The sequence below is a fragment of the Hypanus sabinus genome, chromosome 23 (genome assembly GCF_030144855.1).
Source record: "Hypanus sabinus isolate sHypSab1 chromosome 23, sHypSab1.hap1, whole genome shotgun sequence".
Classification (NCBI taxonomy): Eukaryota; Metazoa; Chordata; class Chondrichthyes; order Myliobatiformes; family Dasyatidae; genus Hypanus; species Hypanus sabinus.
The window spans coordinates 59415542-59436755 of NC_082728.1; the positions used below are offsets into that span (position 1 = coordinate 59415542).

Here is a 21214-nt window from a genome sequence, read left to right on the forward strand (position 1 = left end):
ACCACCTCTGATCCAGTTCCCTCCATCATCACCACCACCTCTGATCCAGTTCCCTCCATCACCACCCACCTCTGATCCAGTTCCCTCCATCACCACCACCTCTGATCCAGTTCCCTCCATCACCACCACCTCTGATCCAGTTCCCTCCATCATCACCACCACCTCTGATCCAGTTCCCTCCATCACCACCCACCTCTGATCCAGTTCCCTCCATCACCACCACCTCTGATCCAGTTCCCTCCATCATCACCACCTCTGATCCAGTTCCCTCCATCACCACCACCCACCTCTGATCCAGTTCCCTCCATCACCACCACCTCTGATCCAGTTCCCTCCATCATCACCACCCACCTCTGATCCAGTTCCCTCCATCACCACCACCTCTGATCCAGTTCCCTCCATCATCACCACCCACCTCTGATCCAGTTCCCTCCATCACCACCACCTCTGATCCAGTTCCCTCCATCATCACCACCCATCACACAGGAAGGTGTGTTGATCTGTGGTGTCCGGGCAATTAAACAAGAAGGAAATGGGGAGATATGTTGGAGAGCTGTGGGTTGGAAATGGCTGAGAATGAGTGAGGAGACTGCTGACTCCGGCCTCTAGGTATTCTTTTTGCCCCTGAGTTTCTTGTCAGCCCTTGATGTCTGAAGGTCCAAGAGTGACTAATTGCCTACGTGCAGAGTGGTGAAGCCAGTGAGCTCAATGAACTGTCAGACATCACAGTTTCCCTGGACCACGTATGCAGTTGGCTTCTCTGGTTTCTTCTACATCCAAAAGACACGTCAATCCGCCTCTCTACATCACCCCTGGTTGTTGAATTGGGGGGGTGAGTTGATAGGAATGTGGAAAGAATAAAATGAGGTTGATCTAAATAGGTGGGAATTAGAAGCATAGAGACCTGCAGCACAATACAGGCCCTTTGGCCCACGATGCTGGACTTAACAACCTGTTTACATACTGAATGATGCGCTTTCTATGACCATGGAGGCCGTTAGGCCGAGGGTGCCAGAGTGGCTTTTTCCTCTACTCAGTTCTACCACCTTTTCTCTCCACAGGAGGATGGGAAGGTTCTGCAACGTTCAAGCTTACCTTCACAAGTGGAGGAGCCATCGAGTTTGGACAGCTGATGTTTCGGGCAGCACAGCAGGGTACAGTTTCCCTTTCTCATCCTGCAGGCTTGGAGCCCTTATTCAACCTGCTGGTCGTGCCTTCCTTCTCCGTGCTTTATCCCCGGGTGTTCTTTAAAGCTGCTTCCTCTTGCTGTGCTATGTTTCTGTAAGCAGGACATCAATCCAGAAGCACTGTAATCAATGTTCCCTCTAACTTGTAATGACCAGTGGCTGCAAAAATCCTGTGCTGTGAAATTTTTTGTTCAGTGATAGCATGTGTGCTCTGAATAATTTCTTCACTAAAAACAGTATAAATAAGTCAATTCTAAATTCTGCAGGCATCCTATGTTGTCAGCACTGTCCACACGAGAAATCAGAAAAGGAAATGTAATTGTGTATGATCGTGAAATATACTCAAGATGCCGACAAGGTAGACAGTGACAACCTTTTGTGCAGAGTTTAAATTCCTTAGTGCGCTAGTAGCAAAAGGTGTGTGTGCTCACACACATGCACTCCCTGAAGAGAACACTGTCCGTAATATAAACCATGGGAAAGTCCACTCCTCCCAGCAACTCATACCTCAGTATCAGGTCCTCATTCCAAGGGTGAGCCAGTGATGAGGATTTCTGTGAGGCGAAATCTTGTTACCTGCCACCTATTCCAGCAGCTGTGTGGTCAACAGGCTGGCAGCCAACATTGTCAGGTTACTCGTACAGTAAACTAGGAAAAAATAGCAAAAATTTGAAATCAAACATTTTAACAGCATGCTAAGCTTGAACAAAATGTAGATATCTCTCAAAACTCTTTGGAAAAAAATTGTTTTCAGATCCATGATATTTTGAAATTTCTTTAAGTCCATGACTTTAGGGTTTTGAAAACCCATTTAGGCCCACTCACTCAGCTAGTTCATCTGCTCCTTGCTTTTACCTTAGAGTGCTGATTCTGTTGTAGAAGGCTACAAACAGTGCTGTTTGTTGAGAGATTGCTAATAGCAGACTCATGATCTCTTCATTGCAGGCCACAAATATTGTGGAATTTGTTAAGACTTTCATACAGTAAGGATGATGAACATTTTGAGCTTCGTATCACTGTCTTGTAGTTGAATGAAAAATAGCAAATGGGCTGTTCGAGAGCACAGAAACAGAATCAGGTTTATTATCAGTGACTTACATGCAATAGAATGTGTTTGTTGTCTTGTGGCAAGAGTACTGTGCAAAAGACAAAATTACTAAAAGTTATGCAGTAAATATGTAGTGTAACAATATGGAAGAGCAGTGTGGTATTCAGATCGCGAGGAGAAGCTGCTCCTAAGTCATGGGTCTTTAGGCTCCTGTTGCTCCTCCCCAGTGGTAGTAATGTGAAGAGGTCATGTTTCGCATAGTGAAGGTCATAAATGGTGGCTGCCCCACCCTGAAATGAGAAGAGCCATTTTTTTTCTCAGTTTGTTTATTTTTTACTGCGTTCTATTCAGGATTCTTCAGTCTAATTATGGAACATGCAGCTATTTACTAAAGCCTTTCTGCTTTCTCTTACAGCTTCCAGGGGCACAGTTCCACCAATCGTAAACTACTACAACTTAATGCCAAATAGTGTAGGTGGAGGGGCGCTACCCCTGTACCCCCCAGCACCATCTGCAGTCTTTGCTTACCCACCTCCACTTCCAGGTAGGTAAGAACTGTCTGTTTGTGCTGACCATGATGCCGAATTAAACCAAAACTATCTGCCTGCATGTACCTTTGTCACCAGGGACAAACTGGGTGTGAGTGTGACCAACTCCCCCGGCAGGCCACGGACTCAGTCGCTTCTGACTCGGACCCCAGTTCTGGCACCCTGCAGGCCACAAGCTCTGACACGCCCAGCTCGGACCGAGATCCTGACCCTCTCCTGACCAGGACCATTCTTACTGCCGCTGGGTCCTACCGCTCGTCTCATTCCTCTACTAACCCCTATCCTCCCCGCGACTCCCGACCTTCCGTCCACCTCTTATTCCTCCTCCATTCCTCTGATCCCTCATCCTCCCCTCAGCCTGCTCTCCCTAAACATCCCAACCCCCCTCTCCCTCCTGAGACCTCTTACTCTTTACCCTCCTCTAACCCCAGCAGCAACCCTTGCCATGTCTTCACCATCCCCTCTGACCTTCCCCTCTCTGAGGTAGAATGTTCTGTCCTTAGCAAGGGCCTCACTTTTGTCCTCCTCCATCCACACCTCAGTGAGTTCCGTGCCCGCCATGACGTTAAACTCTTCTTCCTACTACTGTTCCACATAACCAATGAAGAGGCAGGCATAGCTGGGGCCCATGCGAGTGCCCATCGCTACACCCTTGATCTGAAGAAAGTGGGAAGAGGCAAAAGAGAAGTTATTAAGTGTTCTGCCAGTTCTGCCAACCTGAGGAGTGTGGTGGTGTTGGGGAACTGGTGAGGTCTATGGCCCAGAAAGTAGCGGAGGGCTTTGAGGCCTTCTTGATGGGGAATGGAGGTGTATAAGGATTGGACATCCATGGTGAAAATGAAGTAGTCGGGACTGGGGAACTGGAAGTTATTGAGAGGTGGAGGGCATGGGATGTGTACAATGTCCTGTGTATGTTACTCAAAATGGTTTCTTTGGTTTGTTAAGAGTAGGAATGCTTCTTTGTCTGATAAGTGTTTCTCTCACCGTTGTTTCGCTTTAGACTTGCTGATATGGAGATTGTATTCATTTGTCAACCAATGGGGAATGTTATTTTGTCTTGTGAGGCTGGGAGCTTGGGGGGTTTTCACAGTTTTTCAGGGGAGTCGGGAAGAAGACGCGAGGAAGGTGGACGTGCACTGCACTGCTTGGTCGACCACCGGGCGTGGTCCTAGGTGCGAAGACGTGGAGGTCGGAGGAAAGTGACGAGGGGTCGAATGGTTTGATGATTGAGCTCCAACGATGAGCACTAAACTGACTGAACTTTGATAAGTTGGCGCCTTTTACTTTTTCTTTTTTTTCATATATACTGTATTGCATAGTACTCTTTTAGTTTTAGTAAAATCTTTAAAGTGTATTTCATAACGGTATCTGGTGTGAATTTGATACTGTGTGCGTGCGCGAGGCATAAACTTGATTCACAGCACCTGTGTGCATGGGAGGTGGGGTTGGTGTGTGGCTGGATCTCCTTTTCCCCTAGACATATACCAGCCTGTTGGGTGAGTGTTGCAGATGTATCCCGGATGTAGGTAGGGAGGGACTGAACTATGGGTGACAAAATGGAGCCCAGGTAGGCAGATACAAGTTTAGTGGGGCAGGAGCAGGCCAAAACTATGGGTCTACCGGGACAGTCAGGCTTGTGGATCTTGGGGAGGAGGTAAAACCGAGCTGTGCAGGATGTGGGAATTATGAGATTTTTGGCTGAGGGGGAAGGTGTCCGGAGTTGATGAGGGTGGAGATGGTGCAAGAGACAGTGGATTGATGTTCTTTGGTGGGGTCCTGTGGCAGGGGTAAGTACGAGGAGGTGTCGGAGAGCTGCCATTTGGCCTCAGTGAGGTAGAGGTCCATCCGCCAGACTACTACAGCACCACCTTTGTCTGCAGGTTTGATGGTGAGGTTGGGATTAGTGCGGAGAGAGTGGAGGGCAGTGTGTTCAGAGGGAGTGAGGTTGGAACAGGAGAGAGGAGTGGTGAAGTTGAGACGGTTGCTTTCTCGGCGACAGTTGCCCCGAGATGAAAAGATGGAGTGCAGGTAGAAGGCCCGGTGGGGGTGTCCAGGAGGAGGAGGAAGAGGGTTGAAGATGGGAGAAGGGGTCATCAATAGGGGGATGTTGATGTACCTAATTAAAGTAGTAGGCTCAGAGACGTAGAGTTCCCAGTTCACCACCACACTCCTCTGGTTGGTGGAACTGGTACTCACACTTAATAGCTTCTCTTTTGGCTCTTCCCACTTTCTTCAGACCAAGGGTGTAGCGATGGGCACTCGCATGGGCCCCAGCTATGCCTGCCTCTTTGTTGGTTATGTGGAACAGTCAATGCTCCAAATCTATACTGGTACTGCTCCCCAACTTTTCCTTCGCTACATTGATGACTACATTGGTGCTGCTTCCTGCACCCATGCTGAGCTCGTCAATTTCATCGACTTTGCCTCTAACTTTCACCCAGCCCTCAAATTCACTTGGTCCATCTCGGACACTTCTCTCCCCTTTCTCGATCTCTTGGTCTCCATCTCCGGAGACAGACTATCCACTGACATCTTCTATAAGCCCTCTGACTGTCATAACTACCTCCTCCCACCCTGCCAAATACAAAAATGCTATTCCCTATTCCCAGTTCCTCTGTCTCTGCTGCATCTGCTCCCAGGATGAGACTTTCCATTCCAGGACATCCGAAGTATCCTCTTTCTTTAAGAATCGTGGTTTCCCTTCTGCCGTCATCAATAATGGCCTCACCTGCATCTCCTCCATTTCCCGCACTTCGGCCCTCACCCCATCCTCCTGTCACCACAACAGAGACCGAGTTCTCCTTGTCCTCACCTATCACCTCACCAGCCTCCGGATCCAGCACATTATCCTCCGCAACTTCCACCACCATCTTTCCCTCTCTACCCCCCTCTGTTTTCACAGAGATTGTTCTGTCCGTGACTGCCTGGTCCACACGTCCCTCCCCACGGATCTCCCACCTGGCACTTATCCCTGCAAGCGTAAGTGCTAAACCTGTCCCTACACCTCCTCTCTTACCACCATTCAGAACCCCAAACAGTCCTTCCAGGTGAGGCAACACTTCACTTGTGAGTCTGTTGGGGTCATCTATTGCATCCGGTGCTCCTGGTGCGGCCTCCTCTACATCGGCGAGACCCGACGCAGATTGGGGGACCGCTTCGTCGAGCACCTCCGCTCCATCCGCCACAACAGACAGGATCTCCCGGTTGCCACCCACTTCAACTCTCCTCCACTCCCATTCGGATACATCTATACACGGCCTCCTCTACTGCCATGATGAGGCCAAACTCAGGTTGGAGGAGCAACACCTCATATACCGTCTGGGTAGTCTCCAGCCCCTTGGCATGAACATTGAATTCTCCAACTTCCGGTAATTCCCTCCCTCTCCCTTCCCCCATTTCAGTTTCAGTCTGCCTCCTCCTCCAGCTGCCTATCACCTCTCTCATGATTCTGCCTTCTACTACCCATAGTGCTTTCCCCTTACATTCCTTCTTCACCTTTCCTGCCTATCCCCTCCCCCACCCCTTGATCTTTCCTCTTACTGATTTTTCACCCGGCACCTACCAGCCTTCTCCTTCCCACCCTCACCCCACCTTCTTTATAGGGCCCCTGCCCCCTCCCTTCAGTCCTGACGAAGAGTCTCAGCCTGAAACGTTGACTGCTTGTTTCCACGGATGCTGCCCGACCTGCTGAGTTCCTCCAGCTTGTTGTACGTGTTGCTTTGACCACAGGATCTGCAGCGCACTTTGTGTTTATACTTCCTTTGGTGTTAAGTCAGCGATATGCTGTGAGTAACGGTTGTTAGGGTATATAAGGATCGGATTATTCATGGACAGAATAGGTGAACAACTAAAATTTAAACAAGGTAGCCTTGGGCATTATTTTCTCTTCAAGTCTCTAGCCGTACTCTTTTATGTATCATCTTTTGTCTGTGCTGAAAATAAAAGTCACAGATTGAATACTATCTGTTTTAAGGAAAAATAGTTACTTGAGAGGTATCTCCTTTAACCAGAACATCCAGATCTGTCCTCTGAGGGATTGTTGTGTTAACTCTGAGGGCAAACATCAACTCTTACTTTGTAAGCTGCTCTCTCAGCTCATTAATTCCCATGAAAACTTTTTTTCATGGTTCAGTGCTATTAACTGTGTAACATCTCATTTAGTAGATGTACTAAATCTAGCAGAAGCTGGGACTACTTACTGGTCAGGTATTTGTAGTAATCCTTAGCCTGAAGGAAACTGAGGTCGTGTTTCTTTCCCCCACAATTCAAATCCAGAATCAATCCCAATCCATAAACATTAACTTCAGGCTCATGAAGGGGCGTGGGTGTGTTATTGTGGTAAAGTGGGGATTACAGTCTACAGATCTGTTATATTAGTTTGTATGTTATGTACCTCTCTCCTTCATTTTTACAGTGGGTATTTACCCAGCACCACCACCACTCACAGAAGGTACAATGGACTACATGCTCCCTCCCCCTTACCCAGGACCAGTAAGTTCTCCAGCAGGTAAGTGAGTGCTCCTGAGGCTCCTTGACTTTTCTGTGATTATCTGACTCAGATGTGTCTTTAAAATGGGTAATTGCACTCTGCTGCTGAGCGTTGCTGTGTGCCCGGGGTTTCAGAGAGCTGTGTGAAGGAGTTAGATCGAGTACCTGTGCACGTTACTGAGAGATAGAACAGATTTCTATCTCTCCCCAGAGTATGTGTACTTCCCTTTTCAGCATCACAATATTGCCCACTTGGCCTTTATCTCTAACCTCCTGGACCATAAGTGTCACGCCAGGGATTAGCCTTAAACCAATGAAAGCTGCTGAGAGCGAGGCATCACGTGTACCAAGAGATGTTCAGCCAGGCGTGCTGAGTGCACTTTCCACCTTGGCTTCCTCTGGAAATCCCCGCTATCACAAACAGGCCGCCAGGGAATTCAGTCCCTTGAGCTTCGTTCAGAAACGTGCTGCACCTCCAGTCACAACACTGGCATGAACAACTGCCTACGTCCATCCTGGTGGGAAAAACGCAGAACAGATATATCCAAGTAGCCTGATTACCACGCCGTCAGTCTGCTGGCACTCATCAGTGAATGATGGACGGCAGAGACATCAAGTGACAGTTGTGTACTGGGTTTCGCCAGAATCACTCGGCACCAGACCTGGTCCAAGCATAGAACAGAGATGAGGTGGAGTCATGCCAGTGAGGAGCTCAGATAAACTGAAGTTAGTTGGCTTCAAGAGAAGTCAACTGCAGTGGCAAAGGAAGATTGTTGTTGCAGCCTAGAACATCTCTAGGAGTTCCTCAGCCCAACCATCTTGGTGACATTTCTACCATGATGAGGTCGTACATTGGTGTTGGCTGACAATTGCACCATGTTCACCTTCCATTAATGATGCCAGCAGATACGGCAGCAGAACTTAAACATTCAGACGTGGGCTAGTCACCTTAACACCGTACAGTCTCCAGCAAGCGAGATTCCTTGGTGTTCAGTGATTCTGCCGTTGTCAAACGCTGCATCCGCAACAGCTGGACTGAAGGGCCATTGCACACAGACGGTGGCTACAAGAGTAGGTCAAGGGCTGGGGGTCTCATCTTGACACCATAAATGCTTCTCGGCTCTTCCAAGCCACAAGCCAGGCGTGTGATGGAGTAGCCTCCATCGGCCGAGTCGAGCTCTCAGGGCAAAGCAACCTCACTGCAACTCACCACCCTAAGCACTTGTTCCCTTTCCCGTTAGTGCTTGCTGGATGTGGTGTGTACCATCGGCAGATTGCATGGAATGTTCTAGCGTGGGGAATAGAAGCAGGAATGACCCATTGTCCCTTCAGCCTATTCTGCGTCCAGACGATGACCTCTCAGTGCTGATCCGTCACTGTGGGATTGTGACCTCTCATTCCCAGGAGAAACATTACCCCTGCATCCGCCCTGTCATGCTTTCTAAAAATATTCTGCATTTCAATGTGATCTTCTTTATTTTCTCCCAGACCTCCGTGTGGGAAACCCAACTCCCAGGAATCCATCTTGAATCTGTCCTGCACTTGCTTTATTGCAGGTATATCCTGTAGGTAAAGGGAGCAGACGTGATCACAAAAATGCAAATACATTCGCACCGGATCTCTCTACGGATTCAATAAAGACGTCAGTAATAACACTGCCATCAGCCTCCAGGGAGAGAGATTGTCAGGGTTTTGACATTGATAAGGGGAAGATGGTTCGCTACTCATATGAGTAGTGGGAGAAGTTAAGTGTTTGGGAGATAACAGAAGAATATTGGGAAGGGGGTGCAGCATCTGTTTTAGGAAGCCGTTCCTGGATGGTATTGCAGGTTTGTGTTGACAGTCCACGTGTGATAACTCCTTGTCATTTCTTATTAGCAGCAGAAGGTGATGGAGGTGTGAACAGGGGGCAGCCAAACCCTCCCACTACACCAGTGCCTATGGTAAGAGGGGGTGAGGAGGTGGGCAGTGTGGATCTTTCTGATGGCAAGCGTTTTAAATTTAAACTGTTGCTAATGTTCTTTACTGATCACTATCCAGTAATCCTGCAGTTTCTGTTTCACACACTCATTGTTAACCGCAAATGCCACGATTCTAGATAATGCTATCAGAGAAAGCACCCACCCTGACAAAATCCCTCTTGGAATCCTTTTAATTAAGTTGACAGCTGCTGCCTGGGTAAGTAAGACTTAGATATTGAGGGTGGAACCAGTAAATGTGGCGTCCTGTTCAAAATTCCAATTTGTGGAATTTCCAGCTGAACTTTATATGTCAAGGAAAGCTTCCTCCTGCTTCAACCCCGCCCTGAGCCTCCCTTCCCCCAGCGTCTGCCTCTGTCTGCCCTTTTCTGTTGTAACAATGTGGCTCTGGAGGCTGGGTAGACCATCCCAGAACACTTGTACACAGTATCCCTGGATAATGGAACAGTTGTTACCCCACAGCCATCAGGCTCTGGACCTAGTGTGGATAACTTCAATCACTACTACACTGACTCCTTACAACTCACGTTCTCCGAATTATTTTTTAGTCTTTTGCGCATTGGTTGTTTGTTGGTCTTTGGCAATGTGTAAATTTTTTTTTGTAATTCTGTTGTATTTCTTCATATAAATGCCTGTAAGAAATTGAATCACATAGACATACTTTGATAATAAATGTACTTTGAAATTTGTTTTTATAGAGATAAGTGAGTTTTGTCTGTAATTCGGAAAATACAGAAAAATAACTTGACGTGATAACTGCATCCCCACAATGAGAGGTGTCAAAACAATGTTAGGAAAAGCAATGTTAAAAATGGAGAGGGAGAGAGGAAATTAGTTCTGACATTTGCAAGAGCAAATATGTTGGAATTTTGAATCTAATGTTATGAAAGCTGAATTGAATGTAGGGGTGCCCATAGGTCAGGTGTTAGAGGGAGGAACTGCAGTCAGTGCAGCTGCCTGACAGTCAGGAATACTGCTGCTGTCTGTGTGCACTTCCTTAAGTTCACCTTATCACCACATGGATTTCTCCTGGGTGCTGTCGATTCCTCACACATCCCAAAGACCTGCATTTGGTGTGTTATTTGACCATTGTAATTGACCTCTGTAGTGTAGCTGAGTGATTATAAACATTAAAATGATTAGAACGCACACACAAGGTGCTGGAGGAACTCAGAGGTCAGACAGCATCTATGGAAATGAATAAACAGTCGACGTTTCAGGCTGAGAGTTGATTGTCACGCAGGCGCCCTGCAGTTCAGATTTCAGTTCCGGCACTGTTGTGTAAGGAGTCTCTGTTCGTTCTCCCCATGACCGCGTTTTCTCTGGCAGCTCTGGTTTCCGCCCACAGTCCAAAGCCAAACCGGGAAGGTTAATCGGTGATTAGAAATTGTCCCGCAATTAGGTTAGCATTAAACTGGGGTTGCCGGGGCTTCATGGCTGCTTCACTAAATAAATAAATGTGAGAGAGAACGTTACAGAGGAGAACAGTTGCTGTAGACTTCGTGGGCCAAACTGTCTTTTATTGAGAAATATTAGAAAATTGTAGCTAAGGATGTTGGTGCTTCAAGATGTTTCTATAAAGTTATCGAGAGGTTTTATTTACTGTTCCTTCTGACCACCAGGGGTCCCCATTCCACAGCTTGTGAGTCACACGTTTAGCTATCAGCATTACAGTTCACCAAGGAGGTGGGCAAGTGTTAATAATTGTGAATAAAAATTTAAGAAGTTACACATGTCCATGTTTCTTGTGTAACCTGTGCAGGTTCTAGGAAGAGGCTTGCTGGGGAGCCAAGAAACCTGCCATTCCCCGGCTTCGCAAGCCTAGTGTCCACACCCTCTGGTGCTCTCTCCCACCCAAACTCTGGGTTGTGTGGATGCTCTGTTACAGACTATCGCAGGAAATAACAGATGGCACACTGCATACAGTTAAACAAAGTACATTTAGGAATTGTAACTTAATGAAGTGGTTAGTAAGAAAATGAAAGGAAAACACAGGAAGGGCCCGTTATACTGACACAGTCAATGGTGCACAGGTTAAAGGCCGGTTCCTCAGCAGCCCTCTGCACCTTGCTCCACTGGATCACGGCCCCCGCCGGTTTAAACCCCTCCAGCGTCATCTGCTGTTCAACAAAGTCAGGCACACAAAAATACTCTGCTCTCCAAAGCACCCGTTATCTCTTGCCATAACCCAGGCACTGCTTCTACAGAAAGACCATTACATGAAATCATGAAATACCCTACAACGTTAGCAGTAAAACCGTTACCAGGGCATCACACTTGGAACCTACGATCTCCATATAACTGTACTGGAGAGTTTTGTAGAACAGACAAACCAAGAGGTGCGGTGTATAGTTCCTTGAAGGTGGCCACACAGTTGGACAGGACAGGGCAGAGGTTCCAGTCAAGTCACTTTTATTGTCATTTTGACCATAACTGCTGGTACAGTGCATAGTAAAAATGAGACAGATTTTTTCAGGACCATGGTGTTACATGACACAGTACAAAAACTAGCCTGAACTACATAAAAAAAACAACACAGAGAAAAACTACACTAGACTACAGACCTACATAGGACTGTGTAAAGTGCACAAAACAGTGCAGGCATTACAATAAATAATAAACAGGACAATAGGACAGTAAGGTGTCAGTCTGGACTCTGGATATTGAGGAGTCTGATAGCTTGGGGGAAGAAACTGTTACATAGTCTGGTCTTGAGAGCCCGAATGCTTCGGAGTCTTTTCTCAGAAGGCAGGAGGGAGAAGAGATTGTGTGAGGGGTGCATGGGGTCCTTCACAATGCTGTTTGCTTTGCGGATGCAGCGTGTAGTGTAAATGTCCGTGATGGCGGGAAGAGAGACCCCATGATCTTCTCAGCTGACCTCACTATCCGCTGCCGGGTCTTGCGATCCGAGATGGTGCAATTTCCGAACCAGGCAGTGATGCAGCTGCCAAGGATGCTCTCAGTACAACCCCTGTAGAATGTGATGAGGATGGGGGGTGGGAGATGGACTTTCCTCAGCCTTTGAAGAAAGTAGAGACACTGCTGGGCTTTCTTTGCTACGGAGCTGGTGTTGAGCCACCAGATGAGATTCTCTGCCAGGTAAACACCAAGAAATTTGGTGCTCTTAACGATCTCTACTGAGGAGCCATCGATGTTCAGCGGGGAGTGGTCGCTCCATGCCCTCCTGAAGTCAACAACCATCTCTTTTGTTCACATTCAGAGACAGGTTGTTGGATCTGCACCAGTCCGTTAGCCACTGCACCTCCTCTCTGTAAGCTGACTCGTCGTTCTTGCTGATGAGACCCACCACAGTCGTGTCATCAGCGAACTTGATGATGTGGTTCGAGCTGTGTGTTGCAGCACAGTCGTGGGTCAGCAGAGTGAACAGCAGTGGACTGAGCACGCAGTCGTGGGTCAGCAGAGTGAACAGCAGTGGACTGAGCACGCAGTCGTGGGTCAGCAGAGTGAACAGCAGTGGACTGAGCACGCAGTCGTGGGTCAGCAGAGTGAACAGCAGTGGACTGAGCACGCAGTCGTGGGTCAGCAGAGTGAACAGCAGTGGACTGAGCACGCAGTCGTGGGTCAGCAGAGTGAACAGCAGTGGACTGAGCACGCAGTCGTGGGTCAGCAGAGTGAACAGCAGTGGACTGAGCACACAGTCGTGGGTCAGCAGAGTGAACAGCAGTGGACTGAGCACACAGTCGTGGGTTACTATAGTAGAGGAAGGATGTTATCAGGCTGGAGAGGGTGCAGAAAAGATTCGCGATGGCATTTTCCTGGAGTGCAGGGGAGCTGAGGGATGGCCTTATTTATTTATTCAACATGCCACCAGGTGAACCAGACCTGGTGGCATCGAGATTCATCGTCACCGAGGAGGACGTTAGAAGAGTCTTCCTGAAGATAAATCCAAGGAAGGCGATAGGCCCAGATGGCATCCCGGGATGGGTTCTCCAGGCCTGTGCAAGCGAGCTAGCTGGAGTGTTTGCTGACATCTTCAACTGCTCCCTGCATCAGTCTAAGATCCCCTCGTGTTTTAAGAAGACAACGACAATCCCAGTGCCGAAGAAAAGCAAGGTGACATGCCTGAGTGACTATCGACCTGTGGCTCTGACATCAATTGCTATGAAGTGCTTTGAGCGATTAGTTATGGCACATATCAACTATAACCTACGGTCAACCTCGATGCTGTGCAGTTTACCTACTAGAGCACCAGGCCAACGGCAGATGCCATCTCTCTGGCACTACGTTCCTCCTTAGAACACCTGGAGAATAAAGACACGTATGTAAGGCTCCTTTTCATTGACTACAGCTCTGCCTTTAATACCATCATTCCAAATAAACTGATTCCTAGACTCCGGAACCTGGGTCTCAGCATTCAGATCTGCAGCTGGATCTTCAACTTCCTCACAGACAGGACCCAGGCTGTAAAAATAGGGGACAAGCTCTCCTCTACAATCACTCTGAGCACCAGTGCCCCACAAGGCTGTGTACTCAGTCCCCTGCTGTACTCACTGTACACCCATGATTGTGTAGTCAAGTTTCCATCGAACTCAATAAACAAGTTTGCTGATGACACCACAATTGTAGCCCGTATCTCGGGTAATGATGAGTCTGAGTACAGAGAGGAAATTAATAACCTGGTGGCATGGTGCGAAGACAATAACCTATCCCTCAACATCAGCAAGACAAAGGAATTGGTTGTTGACTTCAGAAGGAGTAGTGGACCGCACAACTCCATCTACATCGGTGATGCGCAGGTGGAGCAGGTCAAAAGCTTTAAGTTCCTCGGGGTGAATATCACAAATGACCTGACTTGGTCTAACCAAGCAGAGTCCACTGCCAAGATGGCCCAACAGCGCCTTTACTTCCTGAGAAAGCTGAAGAAATTTGGCCTGTCCCCTAAAACCCTCTCTAATTTTTATAGATGCACCGTAGAAAGCATTCTTCTAGGGTGCATCACAACCTGGTATGGAAGTTGTCCTGTCCAAGACCAGAAGAAGCTGCAGAAGATCGTGAACACAGCCCAGCACATCACACAAACCAATCTTCCATCCTTGGACTCACTTTACACCGTACGCTGTCGGAGCAGTGCTGCCAGGATAATCAAGGACATGACCCACCCAGCCAACACACTTTTTGTCCCACTTCCCACTTCCCTCCGGGAGAATGTTCAGGAGCTTGAAGATTCGTACGGCCAGATTTGGGAACAGCTTCTTTCCAACTGTGATAAGACTGCTGAATGGATCCTGACCCGGATCTGGGCCGTACCTTCCAAATATCCGGACCTGACTTGCACTACCTTACTTTCCCTTTTCTATTTTCTAATTATGATTTATAGTTTAAATTTTTATTATATTTACTTTGATTTGTTCTTCAGGGAGCACTAAGTGCAGAATCAAATATCGCTGTGATGATTGTACGCTCTAGTATCAATTCTTTGGTGACAATAAAGTGAAGTAAAGCCAGTGATCCAGCACTTCGAGATGTGCCGCCCAACAACCCCCAAGATAGTCATGGTACAATTTACAATGACCAGTTAACCCAACACCCAGTACATCTTTGGACTTTGGGAGGAAACCAGATCACCCAGAGGAAACCCATGCAGTCACGGGGAAGACATACAAACTCCTTAACAACAGTGTGAATGGAACGCAAGTCACTAGTAATGTAAAGCATTGTACTAGCACTACACTACTGTGCCGTCCTGTGCCTTACAGAAGTATATAAAATCAAGAGGGGCAGAGAAAAGATGAATAGTCTCCCAGAGTAGAGGTGAAAGGGAAAAACTTTAAAATGACCCGATGGGCAAATTTTGCCACAGAGGGCAACAGATATATGGAATGACCTGCCATAGAAAGTGGTAGAGGCAGCTAGAATTATAATATTTTAAAGATGTTTGGATGTATATGGAAAAGCAAGGTTGAAGAGGATTCGGGCCAAATACAGGTAATTGGGACTTCTTGGTCAATGTGGCTGATTTGGGTCAAAGGGCCTTTTTCTGTGCTGTATGCCTCATTGATAATGGCACGTGCTGTAATGACATCACCACTGATAAGAAGCTGTCCTTTCTGGGAGCTCCTTGATTTAACTCTGCCCCCGTTATCCCAAGGATCTTCCCAGTATTATTCCCGTGCCCTGCGTTCTATGATTCTGCAGACAAGTTCTGGTAAGATGGCGATGCACTCAGACACAGCGGCCTCTCAAAAACCAAACAAAGGCATTTTTGTCTTTTTTTCAACACCTTTTTTACAATTGCAAGGCAGTGCTGGACTTTAAGAACTTCAGATACTGCCAGTCTACCCCATCAGGGAGCTGCTCGACAGTGGAGGTACTGGACTCGGTGTGGACCACGTTGCTGCCTGCTACAGGAAGTTGTCAAAGAGATTGGAGTCGGTGCGTGAAGGCGGTGTGCAGCTGATTGTCTTGGACATTTCTCTTGCGATCATAATGTAAAATGCTGCAAGCCCCTTTCCCTCGTTTGTTGGAGCGACACACGGCGGGGGGAGCTGCGTGCTCTCGGTTGTAGCAAGGACCAGGCCTTAACTCGCGACTTCTGCAGTCGGGGAGAGGTGGAGCTGGAGGCGGTGGAGCAGGGTGTCCATGCCCGGTTAGCGACCGAAGCCTCCCGTCAGAGCTGGCTTCCAGAGTTCCATTGGTGAAATGACGAGCTGGATTGTGCGAGCTTGTTTGTCTGTGGACTGCTGGGAACCGTACCACCAATTTACGGGACATGTCAGTCAGGGACTTGGCTTTTTTTTTTGCGTGACTATATTTGCTTAAACGTGTGTGCTTTGTGCTGCGCTGTGTATGTTTTGCCCTTGGCCCCGGAGAAACAGTGTTTCATATGGCTGAATAATAATAAACTTGAATTTGATCATTTGTAATATTAATGTGGAAATTATCCTTGCTGCAATAAAGATTTCCAAGACAGTCACCTGCACTGCACATCGCCTCAGCACAATAATGGTATGCAACGTCTCCAGGTCACAACACAACAGCGATGCTCAATACGTCCAGCCCCTTCACTATTGAGCAACTCACTCATGGGGTAGATCTGCAAAACACAACGTTCTTTGCAGTACGTGACAGCAATGTCTTGCAAACATGAAAAAGATGTAAATGCTGTACAATTACTCCATTGATTGAACCTGCGTCTGAGCACACCACCATCTTAACTGAGTTTCAACAATCCATGCTGTATCTGAATGGAAACGTGCCATCATTGACCAGATGCACTCCCCGTGCTGATGATCCCATGACAGACAGGGAACCACCATAGCCTGCTGATTCCTGCAGGAAAGGCTGTGTTCTGGGAGCTGGAGGAAGGTCTGGAGATGAATGGGAAGGAAATTTGTGCCTGAGGGGAAGGGAGAGACAAGGTGGACATGGGGAGGTGTGGAGGACAGACATGTGATTAGGTCTCCTCTGGCCACCCCCACCCTGCCAAGATGTTCTGAGCTGGCAAATGGAGGCCGGTACAGCTGTGTTGCTCAGCCTGTTACACTTCCCCAAGCCTCTGCTCAGAAGAGCAGTGTAACACTGGGATTCAGCTGTAGCTGGTCTGATGGTAACTGCAACGTCCAGGTTATATTTCTGCTAGGTGAGAATGGAGAGAAAGATAATCTTGTGTTTGTGTTTATCATTCTTGCTCGATGATGCTGAGTTTTCTTCTGTTTTCTCTTCCAAACAGGAGCAGCCCCCCCCATACTCGCAACATGCTGAGAGGCAGTGACAGCAGGTTAACAAGCCAGGAACTGTACATCATGCCCTTCCACAATGCTCTCAACCCATACCAGTAGTTGTGTAACCTCATTTCCCAGATCACAAAGGAGTGACTATTCAGCCCGTTGAATCTGCTTGTACTCTGACCCAGAGTAATCTAGATCTCCCTGTCTGCAGGGCCATGTGAATTATTCACTCTGGTCCAGAGTAATCTAGCTTCTTCCTGTCCGCAAGCTTATTTACAGTTCTCATCCAGCTATCGTTAGAATGTTGTGGTTGAGTGTGCCTCCCCTGGCCAGTGCATTCACAGTGTAAGTAAGCCTTTAAATGTTAGTTCTTTTGGCAGTCATCTTCATTCTGCACCCTACTTCTTGACCCCAGTTTTCTTTCCTTAGTATTTGTGCACCCTTCATAATTTCAAATGCTTCTTCATCAGTTTTCATTGATCCGAGAAGACAGGGAGACTAGTACAGCTTATTCGACATTATCTCTGCACTGCTTCATCTCCGATGGACTTTGCAAAACAGCAGGCAAGGCCACCCATCCCCCAAAGAACCTGCTCACATGGGTCTGCTGGCAACAAGTAACTTCTGTCTGTAAGTGAAGCAGAACTACTACAGGTGCAGCAAGCTCAGGAGTGTGGAAACAAGCAAAGGGTCAAGTCTGAATTGAACGTTCCTGTCTCTGTGAGAGCCAGCATTGAAATCGCCATGGTTTCTCTATGCTATGCAAATCTCTGCATCAGGAGCTGCACTCAAATAAAGATATAGCAAATAAGCAACTTAATAATTATGGGCTAATATTCCTAAAGCCTAATTTCAGATTTGCTTAGAGTCTTCAAGAATCTTTTACCCTGTTCTTATGGATAACTCCAGGTTACCTATCATCCGTCCAACCCTCAAGCCCGTTCACCACAGTGCAGGGAGAGCTTGCATTCTAGTTGGCCTTGCAAAATTATCCCAAAGTGCTATACAATAGTAATAATGTAATAATAGAGGAAATCCTGCAGCAAGTTTGTGCCTAACGAGCTCTCGAAAAGGGAAGAGACACAAGTTATAAAGATCATAGTTAATAGATAAATGACACTTGGTTACTGGAAGCCCCTGCTCTTGTCAACAGCACCATCTGATGCTTGACATCTGTCTGGTAGTGTAGATGGTAACTCGGTGATGTGTCCCTTTAGACGTGAGTACAGTGGGCTAGTTAGTGGCATGCTCCAAGCGGAGTGGGTTGGTCAGGGCAGTCCCATTGTGGGGTAACACAGTTCCATGACAGCAAGGGTTGCTGAAAGTGTGCCTCTGGATTCTGCAGCAGTGCAATGTGAATGATGAATCTTCACATGCCACCTTTTGTTGGTTGGAGCTGCAGAAATACAGGTATATTATAATTGGCCTTTCAGTCAAAAGATGAGTGGGCTTCTTGGTCTAATGTGTCAGAGCACATGGCAAATGAAAGGACGTCCTGCTATATAGATCCTAATTATTCGGTGAGGAAGTTTTCCAAAATGGGACCAGATGAGCACCAGTTATATTAGAGGGACTGGATAAATTGGGAATATTCTTCAGGATCAAGAGGTGGAGATATAATGAAGATGATTAGATAGGGTCAATAGGGAGTCACTGTTTCCTGTGTCAGGATGGTTAGTTGCCACAAATTTCAGGCAAAAACTAAAGGAAGAAGAACAGATTTTCAGATAACCTGCAAGTATGGAGGAGCAGAAATAAATTTCAAAAGTGAATTGGCGTGAAGGCGGAAGAAACCCAAACTGTGGGAAAGCGCAAGTGGAAATAAATGTGAAGTACTTTCAGATGGTTGAAAATTCTCCATGAGTGATTCAATCCTTGGTCCACCCATGCTAAGAGATCAGACAGCGTGACTGTACTCTGCTGGGCTCAGTCATTCAGTGAGGAATGAGTTCTGGACATTGAATATATTTCATCAGTGCGATTCGTCCATTTCTTCTGGCAGCTGACCATGGAAACTGGCACTGCTCCCCTTTCAGAAATCAGAATAAAATGAACACTAATTTTCAAGGATTGTTGGTGAACTGTAAAGTCATTTTTGCACAAATGTTAAAAGCATTGATGAGAGCAGTGTTAATGGGACAAAAAACCGGCTGGAAAAACTCATGCGTCAGGAATCATCTGTAGAGGAGAATCGATAGTCAAACCTCAGAGTTGAGACCCTCTTTCTGAACAGGTGTGTTCAAGAAGGATTCCTGACACAGTATTCCCTTCACAAAGCCATGTTGACTATCCATGAGTAGACTGTACTTCTCCAAATGTTCATAGATCCTATCTCTAAAAATCCTTTCCAGTAGTTTGCATACCACTGATGTAAGACTCACCAGTCTATAGTTCCCAGGTTTCTCCCTATTACCTTTTTTAAACAAGGGAACTACATTTGCCATTCTCCAGTCCTCCGGCACTTCCCCTGCAGCCAAAGAGGATTCAAAGATCATGGCTAATGCTCCTGTGATCTCTTCTCTCAATTCCCACAATAACCTGGGGTGTATCATATCCGGCCCTGGGGATTTATCAATCTTAATGTTTTTAAGAAGATCCAGCACTTCTTCTTCCTTAATCTCCACATTGTCCAGCACACAGGCCTGCTCTACTTCAACCTCATCCTGATCAAGATCCTTTTCACTTGTGAATACTGAAGCAAAGTGTTCATTTAGGACCTCCCCAACCTCCTCCGCCTCCAGGCACATGTTGCCCCCTTTATCCTTTAGCGGTCCCACCTTCGTTCTCGTCATCCTCTGCTCTTCACATACACATAGAATGCCTTGGGGTTCTTAATCCTACATACCAAGGCTTTCTCATGCCCCCTTCTAGCTCTCCTAAGTCCTTTCTTTAGCTCCTTCCTGGCTACCCTATATTTCTCATAAGCCCCTCCTACTTCCTGCTTCTTATATCTAACATATGCTTCCTTTTTCCTCTTGACGAGTTGCCTCACATGTTTCATCAGCCATGGTTCCCTTTTCCTACCATTTTTTCCTTGCCTCAGTGGGACAAACCTATCCTGAACCCAGCTCAAGTTGTCCCTAAACCTCTCCCACATTACTTCTGTGCTTTCCCCTTTGAACATCTGTTTCCAATTTACTCTCACTAGTTCCTGCCTCATCCCTTCAAAGTTAGCCCTTCCCCAGTTAAGCACTTTAGTATTTTGTCTGATTTTATCCTTTTCCATAGCTATGTTGAAGCTAAGGGAGTTGTGGTCATTCTCACCAAAATGCTCCCCCCCACCAAGAGGTCTGTCACCTGACCAGGTTCATTACCCAGAACTAGATCCAGTATGGCCTCTCCCCTCATCGACTGGTCAACAGAATGTGTCAGGAATCCTTCTTGAGCACGCCTGACAAATTCAGCCCCATCTATCCCCCTTGCACTCAGGAGGTGTCAGTCAATATGAGGGAAGTTGAAATCACCCACAACTACTACCTGTATTTCCTGCTCCATTCTAAAATCTGCCTGCTTATCTGCTCCTCGGTGTCCCGAGGGCTATTTGGGGGCCTATAGACTACTCCCAGCACAGTGATGGATCCCTTCCTATTTCTGACTTCCACCCAGACTGACTCTGTGGACACTCCTTCTGCAGCGTCCTCCCTTTCTATAGCCGTGATACTATCCCTGACCAGCAATGCCACTACCCCCCCCTTTTCTACCTCCCATCCTATTCCTTTTAAAACACCTGAACCCCAGGACCTGCATCATCCAATCCTGCCCTTCCTCCAACCAAGTTTCAGTAACGGCCACAACATCGTAGTTCCACGTACTAATCCATGCTTTAAATTCATCCTCCTTGTTCCCAATGCTCCTAGCATTGAAATAGACACATTTCAACCCCTTTAACTGGCTACAATCATGTTCTGTCCCCTGCCTGTCCTTCCTCATCAACTCAGAACTCTTAGCATCATGCCCTTGTCCTTCTACCTTAATCCCTGCACTCACATTCTGATTCCCACCCCCTGCCAAACTTGTTTAAACCCTCCCCAACAGCTCTATCAAACCTGCCCGCCAGGATATTGGTTTCCCTGAGATTCAAGTGTAACCCGTCCTTTTTGTACAGGTCACACCTGCCCCAAAAGAGGTCCCAATGATCCAGAAATCTGAATCCCTGCCCCCTGCTCCAATCCCTCAGCCACACATTTATCCTCACCTCATTCTATTCCTATTCTTACTGTCGCGTGGCACAGGCAGTAATCCCGAGATTACTACCTTTGAGGTCCTGCTTTTCAAC

General features: G+C 47.2%; 1 protein-coding gene across 2 annotated transcripts; it reads left to right on the top strand.

The window, feature by feature from the left end:
* Nucleotides 1–885: 885 nt before the first annotated feature.
* Nucleotides 886–18999, top strand: LOC132380229 (WW domain-binding protein 2-like). 2 transcript variants are annotated; one of them, XM_059948945.1, is made up of 5 exons: nucleotides 886–1154; nucleotides 2651–2779; nucleotides 7198–7290; nucleotides 9153–9214; nucleotides 16941–18999. In XM_059948945.1, the coding sequence occupies exons 1-5, from the start codon at nucleotides 1133–1135 to the stop codon at nucleotides 16980–16982; spliced, it is 348 nt and encodes a 115-aa protein (XP_059804928.1). In that variant the 5' UTR covers nucleotides 886–1132; the 3' UTR covers nucleotides 16983–18999. The 2 variants fall into 2 exon arrangements, with proteins under 2 accessions (XP_059804928.1, XP_059804927.1); XM_059948944.1 differs by having other exon boundaries at nucleotides 891–1154; nucleotides 9150–9214.
* The last annotated feature ends 2215 nt before the right edge of the window (nucleotides 19000–21214 follow it).